Raw genomic sequence first — 12680 nt, 5'->3', positions numbered from 1 at the left:
GATGACTATTTAATTTGTTCATGAGGTTGTTAGTTATACTTGCTCAGAAAATAGAATGTTTACATAAAGTGTAAAAGGTACTTGTGTTCGGGAGGTTCGGGTTCGATCTCATTTACGGCGCCGCGTCAAACCTACATGTAAGACTTAAACACATGTTGTGACTGTTTCTTCTCCAAGCGCTCGGCATTAGGAGTGAAAATCACGGGTCTTTTGAATATGACTTTAAAATGAAAACGTAGATCCCGTGTCACGGTAGGCGTTTGCACGATATAGAACCCTCACTGTTCAATGGCCCTGAGAGCCGGGTATAGGTCTAAATTTGAAGCCCTTCACCGGCATACGGTGATGTCTTTTTATGAGTGAAAAATTATCGAATGAGACGTTAAACAATACACAATCATTAATAAAACAAAAGGAAAGGGGTAATACATTGATTGGGTTTAATAGTGACGTTTTAGATTTACAATTGACTGATTAAGAGTAAGGTACAATTTCATGTTTAACTTATTAGAATTACAGTTGAGCAAAGGAAAATAATGGAATTAAAACAAAAATTCAAGAATAACTGATTAATAAAATGCTGGATATAATGGATAAAAACTATAATTGGGAACTGAATAATGCATTTTCATGATCTCACAGTTACATGTAAAATGAGGATGATAACAAAAATGTACTTTTTTGAGTAAATAAAATACTTTGCCAGTGATATTGCAAATAAAATGTACGTTGTCATAATTCCTTTTGAGTTCCATTGAATTTTTTTTTCCAATGTGGCTATGTGGCTAGATATCGATCCTACATTGCAGTTTTAAACTATTGCAAATTAAGCTGCGAGGTTACTGATTCAGTACCCTCAAATAGGTTTTAGTATAACTTGTTATTTAAAAACTCTATTTAAAAGTCTTTATCACATCATTGAAGAAATCTGTTCAAAATTTATTTGTGGTTTGCAATTCCTGATATTGGTGTATATTTTCAAATTCCTTCAATTCCTCGTAAGCTGGTTTTGTAGGTTGCAATTCCTGATATTGATTTATATTTTCCTTTTCCTTCAATTCCTCGTAAACTGGTTTTTCAGTGGTAGTTTTTCCTACATTTGTTTCATCGCCATCTCTTGAGAAGGGGCGTGTTATTTTCCTTGGATTGAATTTTAAGACTCCTCGTCTTCAATAATAAAATGAATATATGAGAATACAATAAGATTTTACGGATAGGTTTATGTCAACTTATATACCAGTCATTTCACCAAAAGTAGTTAAAGAAAACTATATGCGGTGTATTGCATATCTGTGCCCAAACAAAATTCGAATTTTGAAAATTTCTTGAAATGTGCTAAATTGATTATATTGTATAAGATATCTAAATTAATAACAAATATGATAGTTCAAAGTAGGTTATTGTCATTTTTCCCTTACGTCACAAACTATTCGGATTTGGTGTTATTTTTCGGAAACATTGTCAAATTTGCTCAATTTTTTTCAAGCCTGCACCAGAACAATATTTACATATTTCATTTAATTTGATATAACCATTCTTCACATAATATCAAAATATTGAGCTCGAGAAGACCTGCGCTAGGTGATTTTTACTCAAAATATCGACGTAATATACACCTTGCTCAATTTTTTTCAAGCCTGCACCAGAACAATATTTACATATTTCATTTAATTTGATATAACCATTCTTCACATAATATCAAAATATTGAGCTCGAGAAGACCTGCACTAGGTGATTTTTACTCAAAATATCGACGTAATATACACCTTAGCTTTTCCTATAGAAATCATGGACAATTTATATAAACGATAGTTTCCTCATGTTATACATGCATGGCATCGTCGCTTATGAAATTTTCAGAGCTTTGAAGTCTGCAGATATCTCTCTGTTTTCGAACATTATTATGTATTTCTCCATCAAAGTTTGATTTTTAAGGCAAATATTGGTAATTTTTCGCATATAGTCCATTGTTAAAAGTTTTGAATTCTTTAGAAATATTTTTTTCGACAAGAAAACTTAAAACATAGTGAGTGCTCCTTAAGGGAAAACATCCTCTTGAAAGAGTAAATTTTTTCTTCAAAGTTATTTTTTCATAGCAGGAATATTCGAGAAAAAATAATCCTAGCAAATATTACTTCAGACAACTTTTTGTAAAACATTAATTTGATAAGAAAAACACAGTTTGATTACATTAAATATTCTCTGAAGACAGTTAAATTACAATTCGAAAATGGTCAAAATCATGAAGTTCCTAACAATAATTTGATAAAACATGAAGATTACAAGATAAGAGAGAGCTTAACAAAAATAGGAAGTCTACTTTATCACTATTGTTTGTGAATATTACCTAATTAGCATTAGAAAGAAGAAAATCAATAATCCAAATATGATGCTCAGGACTATTAATATATAGAACTCTAGGGTCCATGTTCCGCTTGACGTTTTATCTACAACAAGATGGAAGTTCAGGTTTATGAACGTTTTATTGTTGTTTTCCTAGTATATTAAAATATTGAAATATTTGGGGTCTAATACTCAGCAGGACATAATATATTAAAACAGAATTAAAAATACCCTGATAATCACAAAGCAGTCCTTGATATTGATCCTGACATCCCCGGGGACAGATTCCATCAAACCTACTACAGGTTTCACCGTTAAAACAGTGACTACTACATCTATGCTGACAATTTACTCCAAAGAATCCTTGTGTATACTAGTATTCTAAAATCATTAACGGTATTGTTGGTTAGTTTTATCTAAATAAATAAATTTAAGTTTACTTAAAAATTTTTATTGTAATCAATAAGTGTCCTCCTTGAATGTGAAAGTCTGAAATACTGTATAGCTGTGCTTTGTAATGTTAATTTTGTTCCATGTCTTACCGTGGTAGGAGAGGCAGAGATTGACCAATCAAAATCTGACCAATTAAAATCTAACAAATGAAATTCTGACCATGCGGTGCGTTACTCTGCCTTTTCTCCCATCTACATCCTTGGAGGACGGACGTTGTTTCAAAGTTTGTTATTTAGTTTGTTATTTATTTTATCAAGATTTTGGTGAGTAAATTTATTTCATTATGTCTTCTATGAGTAAAACTTCAGTTGTCATTCTTGGACACTCAATTGTGCGTCGTTTTCATGAATTCTTGAAATATGGTGACATTAGGTATTCTGCGAGCCTTGGTCTGGGAGAAACGCATTCCGTTCTGTACAGGGGTGTGGGTGGAAGAAAGGTTCGTGATGTAATATCTAAGGATATGGAGAGCGTATTTGCTTTAGGTCCAGATGTAGTTGTTCTAATGATTGGGGAGAACGATATTAGTCCTAGTACCGTCGCTACCTTGTTAGCTGGAGAAATTGAATCTGTGGTATCGGTAATGCATCGCCGCTATAAAGTTGCAAAAATAATTGTTTGTAAATTATTGCCACGATTTGGTGTTCGTTTTGGGTACAATAATATTGCAGACAAAGTAAACGCAATATTGAGAGATGCATTGCCAGCACTGGGTTACTGCGTATTTTGGGAACATGGGAATTATTTCTTTTCTCCCCGTGAAGGAGACTGCAGTCGTAAAATTGTTCACGACGGAGTTCATCTGAACAGTCAGGGGAATGTTCATTTATATAGGAGTATAAGGGGAGCTTTAATTTCAGCGAGAAAATAGATATACATCTAAGTCATAAAAGTTTATCACCATTTTGTTTCTTTTATTGTTCGTCAATTTTTCAGATAGATATTCTTTGAAATTATACAACATTTTGTTATTTTAACATTACGATAGGCATTTAGGATGTCTAATAATGTAAAACGGATTTAACCTTTTTCTGTGAAGAAAATTCGGTTGGAAAAAGTATCAGCAAATTTGATTGTTTCGTTGTTGGTTTAATTTTTACAGTACTTTAGGCAGATACTAAGTACAAGTTTCAGGCAGTTTTTTGGTACTTGCCAAGTTTCAACCCATTTGGGTTTTTTCATTTTGGTTTCGGCTTTTACCATGCAGATGGCGAATTTTTCCATCGTTTTTCTATTTGATATCAAGGAATGTATTTTAAAGCATTCCAGATTTATCCTTTTTCTGTGAAGTAAATTCGTTGGAAGAATGTCTGCCAATTAGTTTGTTTCGGTATTAGTCGATTACTAAAATATTGTGAAATTTTACAGTACTTTAGGCAAGTCCTAAGTACAAGTTTCAGGCAGTCTTTTGTACTTGCCAAGTATAAACCCGTTCGGGTTTTTTCATTTTAGTTTCAGCTTTTACCATGCATATGGCGATTTTTTCCATCGGTTTTTATTTGATGTCTATGAATGTATTTCAATGCATTCCAGATCGACTTATCCTTTTTCTGTGAAGGAAAATCGTTGGAAATTGTCTGCCAATTCGTTTGTTTCGGTATAAGTTGATTACTAAAATATTGTGAAATTCTACAGTACTTTAGGCAAGTCCTAAGTACAAGTTTCAGGCAGTCATTTGTACTTGCCAAGTTTGTACCCATGCGGGTCTTTTCATTTTAGTTTCAACTTTTACCCCGGCGATTTATTTTCCATCGCTTGTTTATTTGATAAGTCTAGAAGTGCATGTTGATGCCTTCCAGATTTATCCTTTTTCTGTATAAAAAGAAAACAATTTGTCGGAAAAATATCTGCCAATTTGTTTGTTTCGGTATTAGTTGATTACTAAAATATTGTGAATTTTTACAGTACTTTAGGCAAGTCCTAGGTACAAGTTTCAGGCAGTCTTTTGTACTTGACATTTAGCCGTTTTGGTTTTTAAATTCATGTTAGGCCCACTTTTACCTTGATGATTTTTATATCGATTTCACTTCAAGTTGATTTACCTAATCATGTTCGATTCAATGGTCCAGATTATGGAGGAATTAAAATAAAATTAAAAAAAAAAAAAAAACATATCCGCATTTCATTTTTGAAGGTACAAGTTTACTGTTTGTATTTGCTATCCCCTTTATATGATATTGAGTCTTGTACAAATAGTTGTTTTTCATTATTCATTTATTAAGGTTTTATTGTTCTGCAACTGCGCTTAAATACATTACAAGCCCTTCAAGTACCTCGTTTGTAGTAGTGATGAAAACAATTAACAACAGCCGAACAGGTTGTTATCTGTGGGAACTTGGCACTACAGCCTTCTAGGGAATTTGACACGGTGCGAGGGTTGTCGGCTTCAAAGGTGGTGATTTATAACTTATGTCAACTTTTCGTTTTATGTGGCGGATAGTTCTTACTGATCAGCATCGGCTTAGTGATGTTGACTAATGGCTTTTGCAGTCGCACAATGGGTGCTTTTATTGGCTTACGGCAATTCGGGAAATACAGATCTGTTCCAAAACATTCTATTATTTACTCTATTTCCGGAAAATTTTTGTCAACAACTGTAGGTGATACAGGGTGTTTTATCGAAAAGCGGCAGAATCAATGAAGTGAAAAATTAATTGTAAGAAAAGGTTCATCACTTTCTAGTTTGTTGTATTAGATTTACACATTGTACTGAGCGATGAAAGTGGTTATATAATGTAATGTTAAATATCAATATGATCAAATACGTTGTCATGTAGGCTAACTGACTCTTACAGTTGGGGCCTACACTGGCTACAGTGAGGTCTTACAATTCTTGTTCATTGTCAATTAAGGCCGAAGCCTTTTACAGTTTATATTTATACATAACATGATATATTGGATACATACTTCTTCCTTAATTTTAAATTGATATAGGTATATATTTACCAGCATTATGCCAGGCAAAAGGAATAAAGCCCAAAAGTCCAAAACAAGTCAGGTGAAAAGACCACGTCGTGCACAGAACGGAACTGGAGAGTCCACTATCAATGATGCTGTGGCTGTCGATACAAGCACTCAACCCCTTGATGTTCCTCCAGAAACCTTGGCTGCATTAACCCAAACCATAACAAAGGCAGTCACGGAGAAGGTGTTAGCAGAGATAAAACCATTACTGCAACATCAGGGGAGTATCTCTGTTCATAATATGGGGGGAGAAAGGGGAAATAATGCTTCCACTACATCAAGCAATAGCTTAACAGCAGGTTCTTCTGGGTCAGTTTGTCAAATAACAAATAAGTCAGTGGATGCAAGTATCTCAGGATTGGTATCAGGCGCTGTAATCGAACACAGTTCACAGATTGTAGGTACTGAACTTCCACCTGCAGCAAATGTCGGTAAGAAATCAGGTTTTGTAAGCTCATCAGTACCGATAGAGGCAACTGTTTCTGACAAAATAAAATCTAAAATTTGGTCAAAACAATATGTTGATATGGCTCTGTTGTTAAAAAAGGAAAAGGGGAAAAGTAAGTATTCCATCAAGGTAGAGGAACAGGATCAGACAGGTAAGGTGGTAATCCACAATATGCGATCCACAGATGATGACGAAATTAGGGATGGTTCGTTATCCCTGCATGACTGGGTAACTGCGTGGAATGGGTATGTGACAATATATTGCATTAAAGATACACTTGCACAGCCAAAGCTTGCAAAACACATGGAATCAGTAAGGCAAATTGCAGAGGAAAAGGGGGACTGGAGAAAATATGATAAGGAGTTCAGGGAACTCATAGAACAAGGTGAGGTAGAATGGGGTGATGTCCATATGGAGATATATGTTAATGCTCGCCTCAAACAATCAGAAAAGAAGTCAAGCAAAATAACACCAGACCGTTCGTCATTTGGTACGTATGAGGAAGTCCCTCAGGGGTCATGCTTTGCCTATCACAAAGCTGGAAGGTATTGTAGGCTTGGTTCATCATGCAAATTCCAGCACAGATATTATAACTGTGGTGGCTTCCATCCAATCTACATATGTAAAAAACCAATTCAACGGCCATTTCGTTTCTTGGACAAATCCAGAACCCAAAAACCATTTCAAGGAAATGGCACATCAACCAACACAGGTAATGCTAAATTCTCAAAGCCAACCTATCCCACAAAAGGGTCCAACTCCAGTAAATCCCAGTAGATTAGAGTACTGGTTGGTGGGGTATGACAAGGTAGAAACAGAATTTTTAGTTAATGGTTTTCGATATGGGTTCTACATTGGTTACACAGGGGAAAGTAGAAATACTCTTTCAAAAAATTTAAAATCGGCACTGGACTTACCAGAAGTTATTAGCAAAAAGTTAGAAAAGGAGATAAATTTGGGTAGAATTATGGGTCCTTTCAAAGAGAAACCACTGCCAATTTTAAATTGTTCCCCTTTAGGTCTAGTTAGTAAGAAAACAGAGGGTGAGTACCGTATGATCCATCATTTGTCATATCCGGAAGGTGAGTCTGTCAATGATGGCATACCCGAGGAAGAGTCATTTGTTCAGTACTCTTCTGTAGAGGATGCTATTCAAAACATTAAGCAGTGTGGGAAAGGATCATATTGTTGCAAAACAGATATTTCTAATGCATTTCGAATTATCAACTTACATGCATCACAGTTTGAATACTTTGGTTTCACTTGGCAAGGTCATTGGTATTTTGACACATGTCTTCAGATGGGTTGCAGTTCTTCCTGTCGTATATTTGAAAGGTTTAGTACAGCACTTCAGTGGATTGCACAAGAAAAATTAGGAATTAAATTTATGACTCATGTATTAGATGATTTTCTAATTGTTGACAAATCTGCGACAGAGTGCCACAAAAAACTTGTGGCATTTTTAACAGTTTGCGCCGACATAGGTGTACCTATGGCTAAGGATAAGACATTTGGTCCTAACAAGGTAATGACTTTTCTGGGATATGAATTAGACACCGAGATGATGGAGGCAAGGTTACCTATTTATAAAGTTAAAAAATGTAGAGATACAATTGAACAGCTTTTACCAAGCAGAAAGATTACTTTGAAGGACATGCAGTCAGTGATTGGTCTTCTTAATTTTGCGTGTAATGTAGTCTTGCCAGGTAGAGCGTTCTTAAGGCGACTTATCAACACTACTATTGGCATTACAAAAGCATATTATCGCATTAGACTAAACAAAGAAGTAAAAGCAGATTTATGTACTTGGTTAGCCTTCTTGGAAAAATTTAATGGTAGGTCGGTTTTCTTACCAGATAGGTGGGTTGATTCCAATGAATTAAAACTGTATACAGACGCTTCAGGATCTATAGGATACGGGGCAGTGTTAGGTGGGCACTGGTTCTATGGGACTTGGAATGATAATTGGAAAAAATGTAATATTACTCTCTTGGAATTTTACCCAATAGTGTTAGCTCTTAAAGTTTGGAGTCATATTTTTAAAAACAAATGGATTTACTTTTACACAGACAATTATGCCCTTGTGCATATAATTAACAAGCAATCGTCTAAGGATAAAAGTATAATGTATTTGGTTAAAGAGTTAGTGCTAATTTGTTTGCAGTTTAACATTTTGTTTAAAGCTAGGCATCTGGGTACCAAGGAAAATATTCTATGTGATTGCTTGTCTCGTTTGAAGGTGCAGCAGTTCCATCAACTTGCTCCTTGGATGGACAAAGAACCAACGGTGATTCCCAATCTGCCAACATTACCTCCTTAGAACCAGTCTTGAGGAACCTGTTGACTTCAACATTGGCACCAGCTTCCACTCAAGCATATAAACGGGCATGGTCTATTTATAGAAATTTTGCAAACAAATTTGATATGAGTAATGATCTTCCGTTGTCTCAGGAAACTTTGGCTTTGTTTATCTCTTATTTATTTGCTGAAGGTTATGCAGCCTCCTCTATCGTGTCATTTATTTCATCAATAGCATATATACATAAAATTAATAATTTGCCTGACAATACATCATGCTTTCTCATTCAGAAACTATTAAGTTCCTGTCGCAAATCAAGACCTTCAATGGATATTCGTTTACCAATAACCATAGTAGTTCTGCATAAAATTTGTAATGCTTTAGAACATACAATATCGAACATATATAAAAGGGCATTATTTGAAACAGTGTTTTTATTGGCTTTTCACGGCTTCCTCAGAATAGGAGAGATAACATCAGTTGGCACTGCTAATAAGGTTTTACAAATTTCACAGATTACTTTTCAAAAAAGTAAAGTTTTGATTCACTTTCAAAATTATAAACATTCTGATGTTTAAGTTTTTACTCTTACAATTCATTCTTGCAACTCTTTAAAATATTGTCCAGTGGGGGCATTAGAACACTACATTAAGATGAGAGGGAGGACCGATGGGCCCCTTTTTTGCTACCCCCAAAACACTGCAGTCACAAGACAAGAATTTTCAAACATATTAAAGCAAAGCCTCATGTTTTGTAATTTGGATGTCAATAGATTCAAAGGACATTCCTTTCGAATCGGAATGGCCTCTTACTGTGCATCACGAGGGATGAGCGATAGTCAGATTAGATTCCTGGGTAGATGGAAATCGGATGCATTTAAATATTACATAAGACATGTGACACCATGTTGATGTATGCTTGAGTGGAAGTTGATCCTCGGAGCAGATTTGTTTTGTTTTTTGTGTAGGATCTCAACTTTGAAGTGATTTTCAAGAGTATTAACGTATTGGGGCATATGTTTATCCCTCATCCAGAACAATAGTGCCTAAGTCATTTGACGCAAAATGGAATAACAGCCGGAGGGTTTTTGAATTACAACATTTTGCCTTATAAAATTTTGCATTAGGATTATCTTGGACTTGACATAAAATATGTTCCCTTATAATCCAACGTGTTTTATATTCCTATGCAGAAGAATTTCTTCAAATAACTACCTGTCATTGATCCGGGTTAGAATAGGTCCTCAGTACCCCCTTGCTTGTCGTAAAAGACGACTAAATGGGGCGGTCCTTCGGATGAGACCGTATAAACCGAGGCCCCGTGTCACAGCAGGTGTGGCACGATAAAGATCCCTCCCTGCTCAAAGGCCGTAAGTGCCGAGCATAGGCCTAAATTTGCAGCCCTTCACCGGCAATGGTGATGTCTCCATATCAGTGAAATATTCTGGAGAGGGACGTTAAACAGTATACAATCAATCAATCAATCATTGACATATTGATTGATTGTATATTGTTTAACGTCCCTCTCGAGAAATTTTCACTCATATGGAGACGCCACCACCTGCCGGTGGAGAGCTGCAAATTTTGTCCTATACTCGGCACTCACGGTCATTGAGCAGGGAGGGATCTTTTTCGTGCCAGCACCTACTGCAACACGGGACCTCGGTTTATATAGTCTCATCCGAAGGACCAGTCTCAACGTCCCACAGTGGGATTCAAACCCGCGACGTAAGGAACAACTCCGTACTTCGCGACTCTAGAGCAGTCTCTCTAACCACTGCACCACGCGGGCGACTGTCATTGACATAAAGAAAATACTTAACGAGACCATCTTTTCAACATTCAGTTATATATCTACGTCGTAATTTTAATGAAAAAAAATATTTTTAGGGGACGACCATTTGATTCTGAGGAGGGGGGGGGGGTGGGGGGGCCTGGCAGATTTTGGAAATAAATAATCTGTCCCTGAAAATGTTGAAAATAAATAATCTGTCCTCCACTACAGAGAAAATAAATAATCTGACCTTGACTTCTGATAATTAAATATTGTAAAAATACCTTTTTTATTTACGTGTTATTTAATCTCAAAAGTCTTCAATTCAAAAAATTTTTTGGCTCGCTTCGCTCGCCATTTTAGAACCAAATAGTATTTTAAGTCAGATTACCAGACTTGATACTTAAGTCAGTTTATCAACATGACAATGTGCACTTAGTAGGTGTGATGAATAACTTTAAATACAAACCAATTCTTATACACCACAAAAGATAAATTTTCTTGCCAAATTATTATACTTTCCTGATAAAATACAAAATTTACTCTGGCGGATTTAAGGGGGACGTACATGTGTACGACCCCGGGCCCTCCCTTAACATTTCAAAGTATGATATGAATAATAATAATAATAATGCCATACTTTGGGACAATACCAATATATTTGTGCCTAGTTTTACTCTTTAAAATACACAAAAACCCAAGAGCTTCAGGGGGCTTCGACCCCTGGGCCCTTTCATTCAAAGTATGATATGACTTAATTATGTCATACTTTGGTACACATCTAACCAATTCCCACAAAAGTTATACTCTTATACATATAGAAAAACCAAAGAGCTTCAGGTGGCTTTGCTCCCTGCACTTACTTCATTCAAAGTATGGTATGACCAGTATTAATTATGTCATACTTTGGTTCATAATAACCAAAACCACTATAATAGTGCTTGGTTTTACTCTTAAAATAAACAAAACCCAAGAGCTTCGGGGGGGGGGGGGGTACTCCTTGGCCTCCTCAAGGGCTTCGCCAAGGACCCACAGGGGCCCTAACGGCGGCCCCAGACCTCTTGCCTGGACGAAGAGACCCTGTTCCCCTCCCCCAAATCCTGTAGCCGAATATGGTATATAAATGATTAGTCTTTTAGAATCAACTGCTCAAGGTACGGTAAGACATAAAAGAAAATAAATAATCTGTCTTTGTAAATCTTGAAAGTAAATAATCTGTCCTCGACAGGCATGAAAATAAATAATCCGTCTCAAAAAAATTTGCCAGCCCCCCTCAGAATCAAATGGTCGTCCCCTTAACACACGTATATTTTTTAGCTTGTGCAAATCTTATGTATGTATGTATGAATATTGTATACCCTTGAGATGCAATGTTTCCGGTTCAAATAAAACATATAATAGCGGAAAACATGGGATAATTTGCATAACGGACGATTCCTTATATTTCCAGTTTTACTTAAAATAACAATCTTAAAATAAATCGAAATACCGTCTAATTTAGTAGATTTAAAACGCACGAGGCATTTCATGTTATTTTTATTGCCCCGCCCCTTGACATCAAATTTTACTATAAAAAATAGTCCCATAAAAAATCTAATGTTTATTTAGTTACTGTAGTCAACTATCAACATCTATAAAATAAACAACAAAAAAATTTTAAATTGTGATCAAAGCAATCTTGTTAACTAATTATATAGGTGACCTAGTTTGTCGAAAGCACGAACAAATGTATAGGCCCTAGGTCACTTCTCCGCCGCCATACCGAATGCAATGTTGCAGTTGATTAAACGGGAGTTGGTCAGCAAGGTCACGAAACATATTTGTGTAAATGTTAAAGTGTTAGAGAAAGTTGAGTTGGTTACGAAGTCGGATGGTAATAGCTGACGGACGATGTCTGTATCAGATGATGGAGTGCAGATCTATGTGGCGATGCCGATTTCTCCACGTGGTTCAGATGGGCTGTTTACCATGTTTACGGATGTGGAGTTCTCGGTCTCGCGAGGCCTCGGTGATGATGGACATAGTCTGGTCCCCTTCCCACAATTCCGTTCGCGCACTCTCTACATTGAGGTCAGGCATCGGTTGATTCACTGTTAGACGTTGTGCAATTTCAAAAAGGAGGACAAAGTAAGTAACCATCTCGAGAAATAATTGCTCATATCTATTTGTTTTACATCATGACAACTTATTTCATCAATGCTTACTGTTAACCAAAATTGTTTTCTATTTATTTTTTTATTCATTTGATTTATTTTGCGTAAATTTACACTGTTATCACTGGATCAAAAAATGTTTACATTTTAAGAACGTGGAGGTAGTCAAAATTGACCCCCAATATTTCCTTTGTCGTGGACCGACATCAAAATTTTATTGTCTAGTCTAATGTATATATGAATGATC

The 12680-nt window shown here is 35.8% G+C and overlaps 1 protein-coding gene and 1 long non-coding RNA gene across 2 annotated transcripts; one reads left to right on the top strand and one right to left on the bottom strand.

Annotated features, from left to right (window-relative positions):
* Positions 1-882: 882 nt before the first annotated feature.
* Positions 883-2695, bottom strand: LOC134259184 (uncharacterized). Its single transcript, XR_009990301.1, has 3 exons — positions 2575-2695; positions 2348-2447; positions 883-1167 (listed from the first exon to the last, which is right to left on the bottom strand). It is a non-coding gene; the product is annotated as an uncharacterized LOC134259184 (long non-coding RNA).
* Positions 2696-5156: 2461 nt separating this feature from the next.
* LOC134259185 (uncharacterized) lies at positions 5157-8254 on the top strand. The gene is made up of 2 exons (XM_062741781.1): positions 5157-5452; positions 5731-8254. Exon 2 carries the CDS (start codon positions 5750-5752, stop codon positions 6983-6985), a length of 1236 nt encoding a protein of 411 aa, XP_062597765.1. The 5' UTR covers positions 5157-5452; positions 5731-5749; the 3' UTR covers positions 6986-8254.
* The last annotated feature ends 4426 nt before the right edge of the window (positions 8255-12680 follow it).

This window comes from Saccostrea cucullata, unplaced genomic scaffold (assembly GCF_032062105.1).
Source record: "Saccostrea cucullata isolate Sc308-1 unplaced genomic scaffold, CSIRO_AGI_Scuc_v1 ctg13173, whole genome shotgun sequence".
Lineage (NCBI taxonomy): Eukaryota > Metazoa > Mollusca > Bivalvia > Ostreida > Ostreidae > Saccostrea > Saccostrea cuccullata.
The sequence above is the reverse complement of the archived record's forward strand: the minus strand, read 5'-3'. Positions and strand labels throughout refer to the sequence as shown.

Coding starts and splice junctions, on each gene's coding strand:
- LOC134259185 (XM_062741781.1), top strand. CDS start 5,750: ATGCCAGGCAAAAGGAATAAAGCCCAAAAGTCCAAAACAAGTCAGGTG.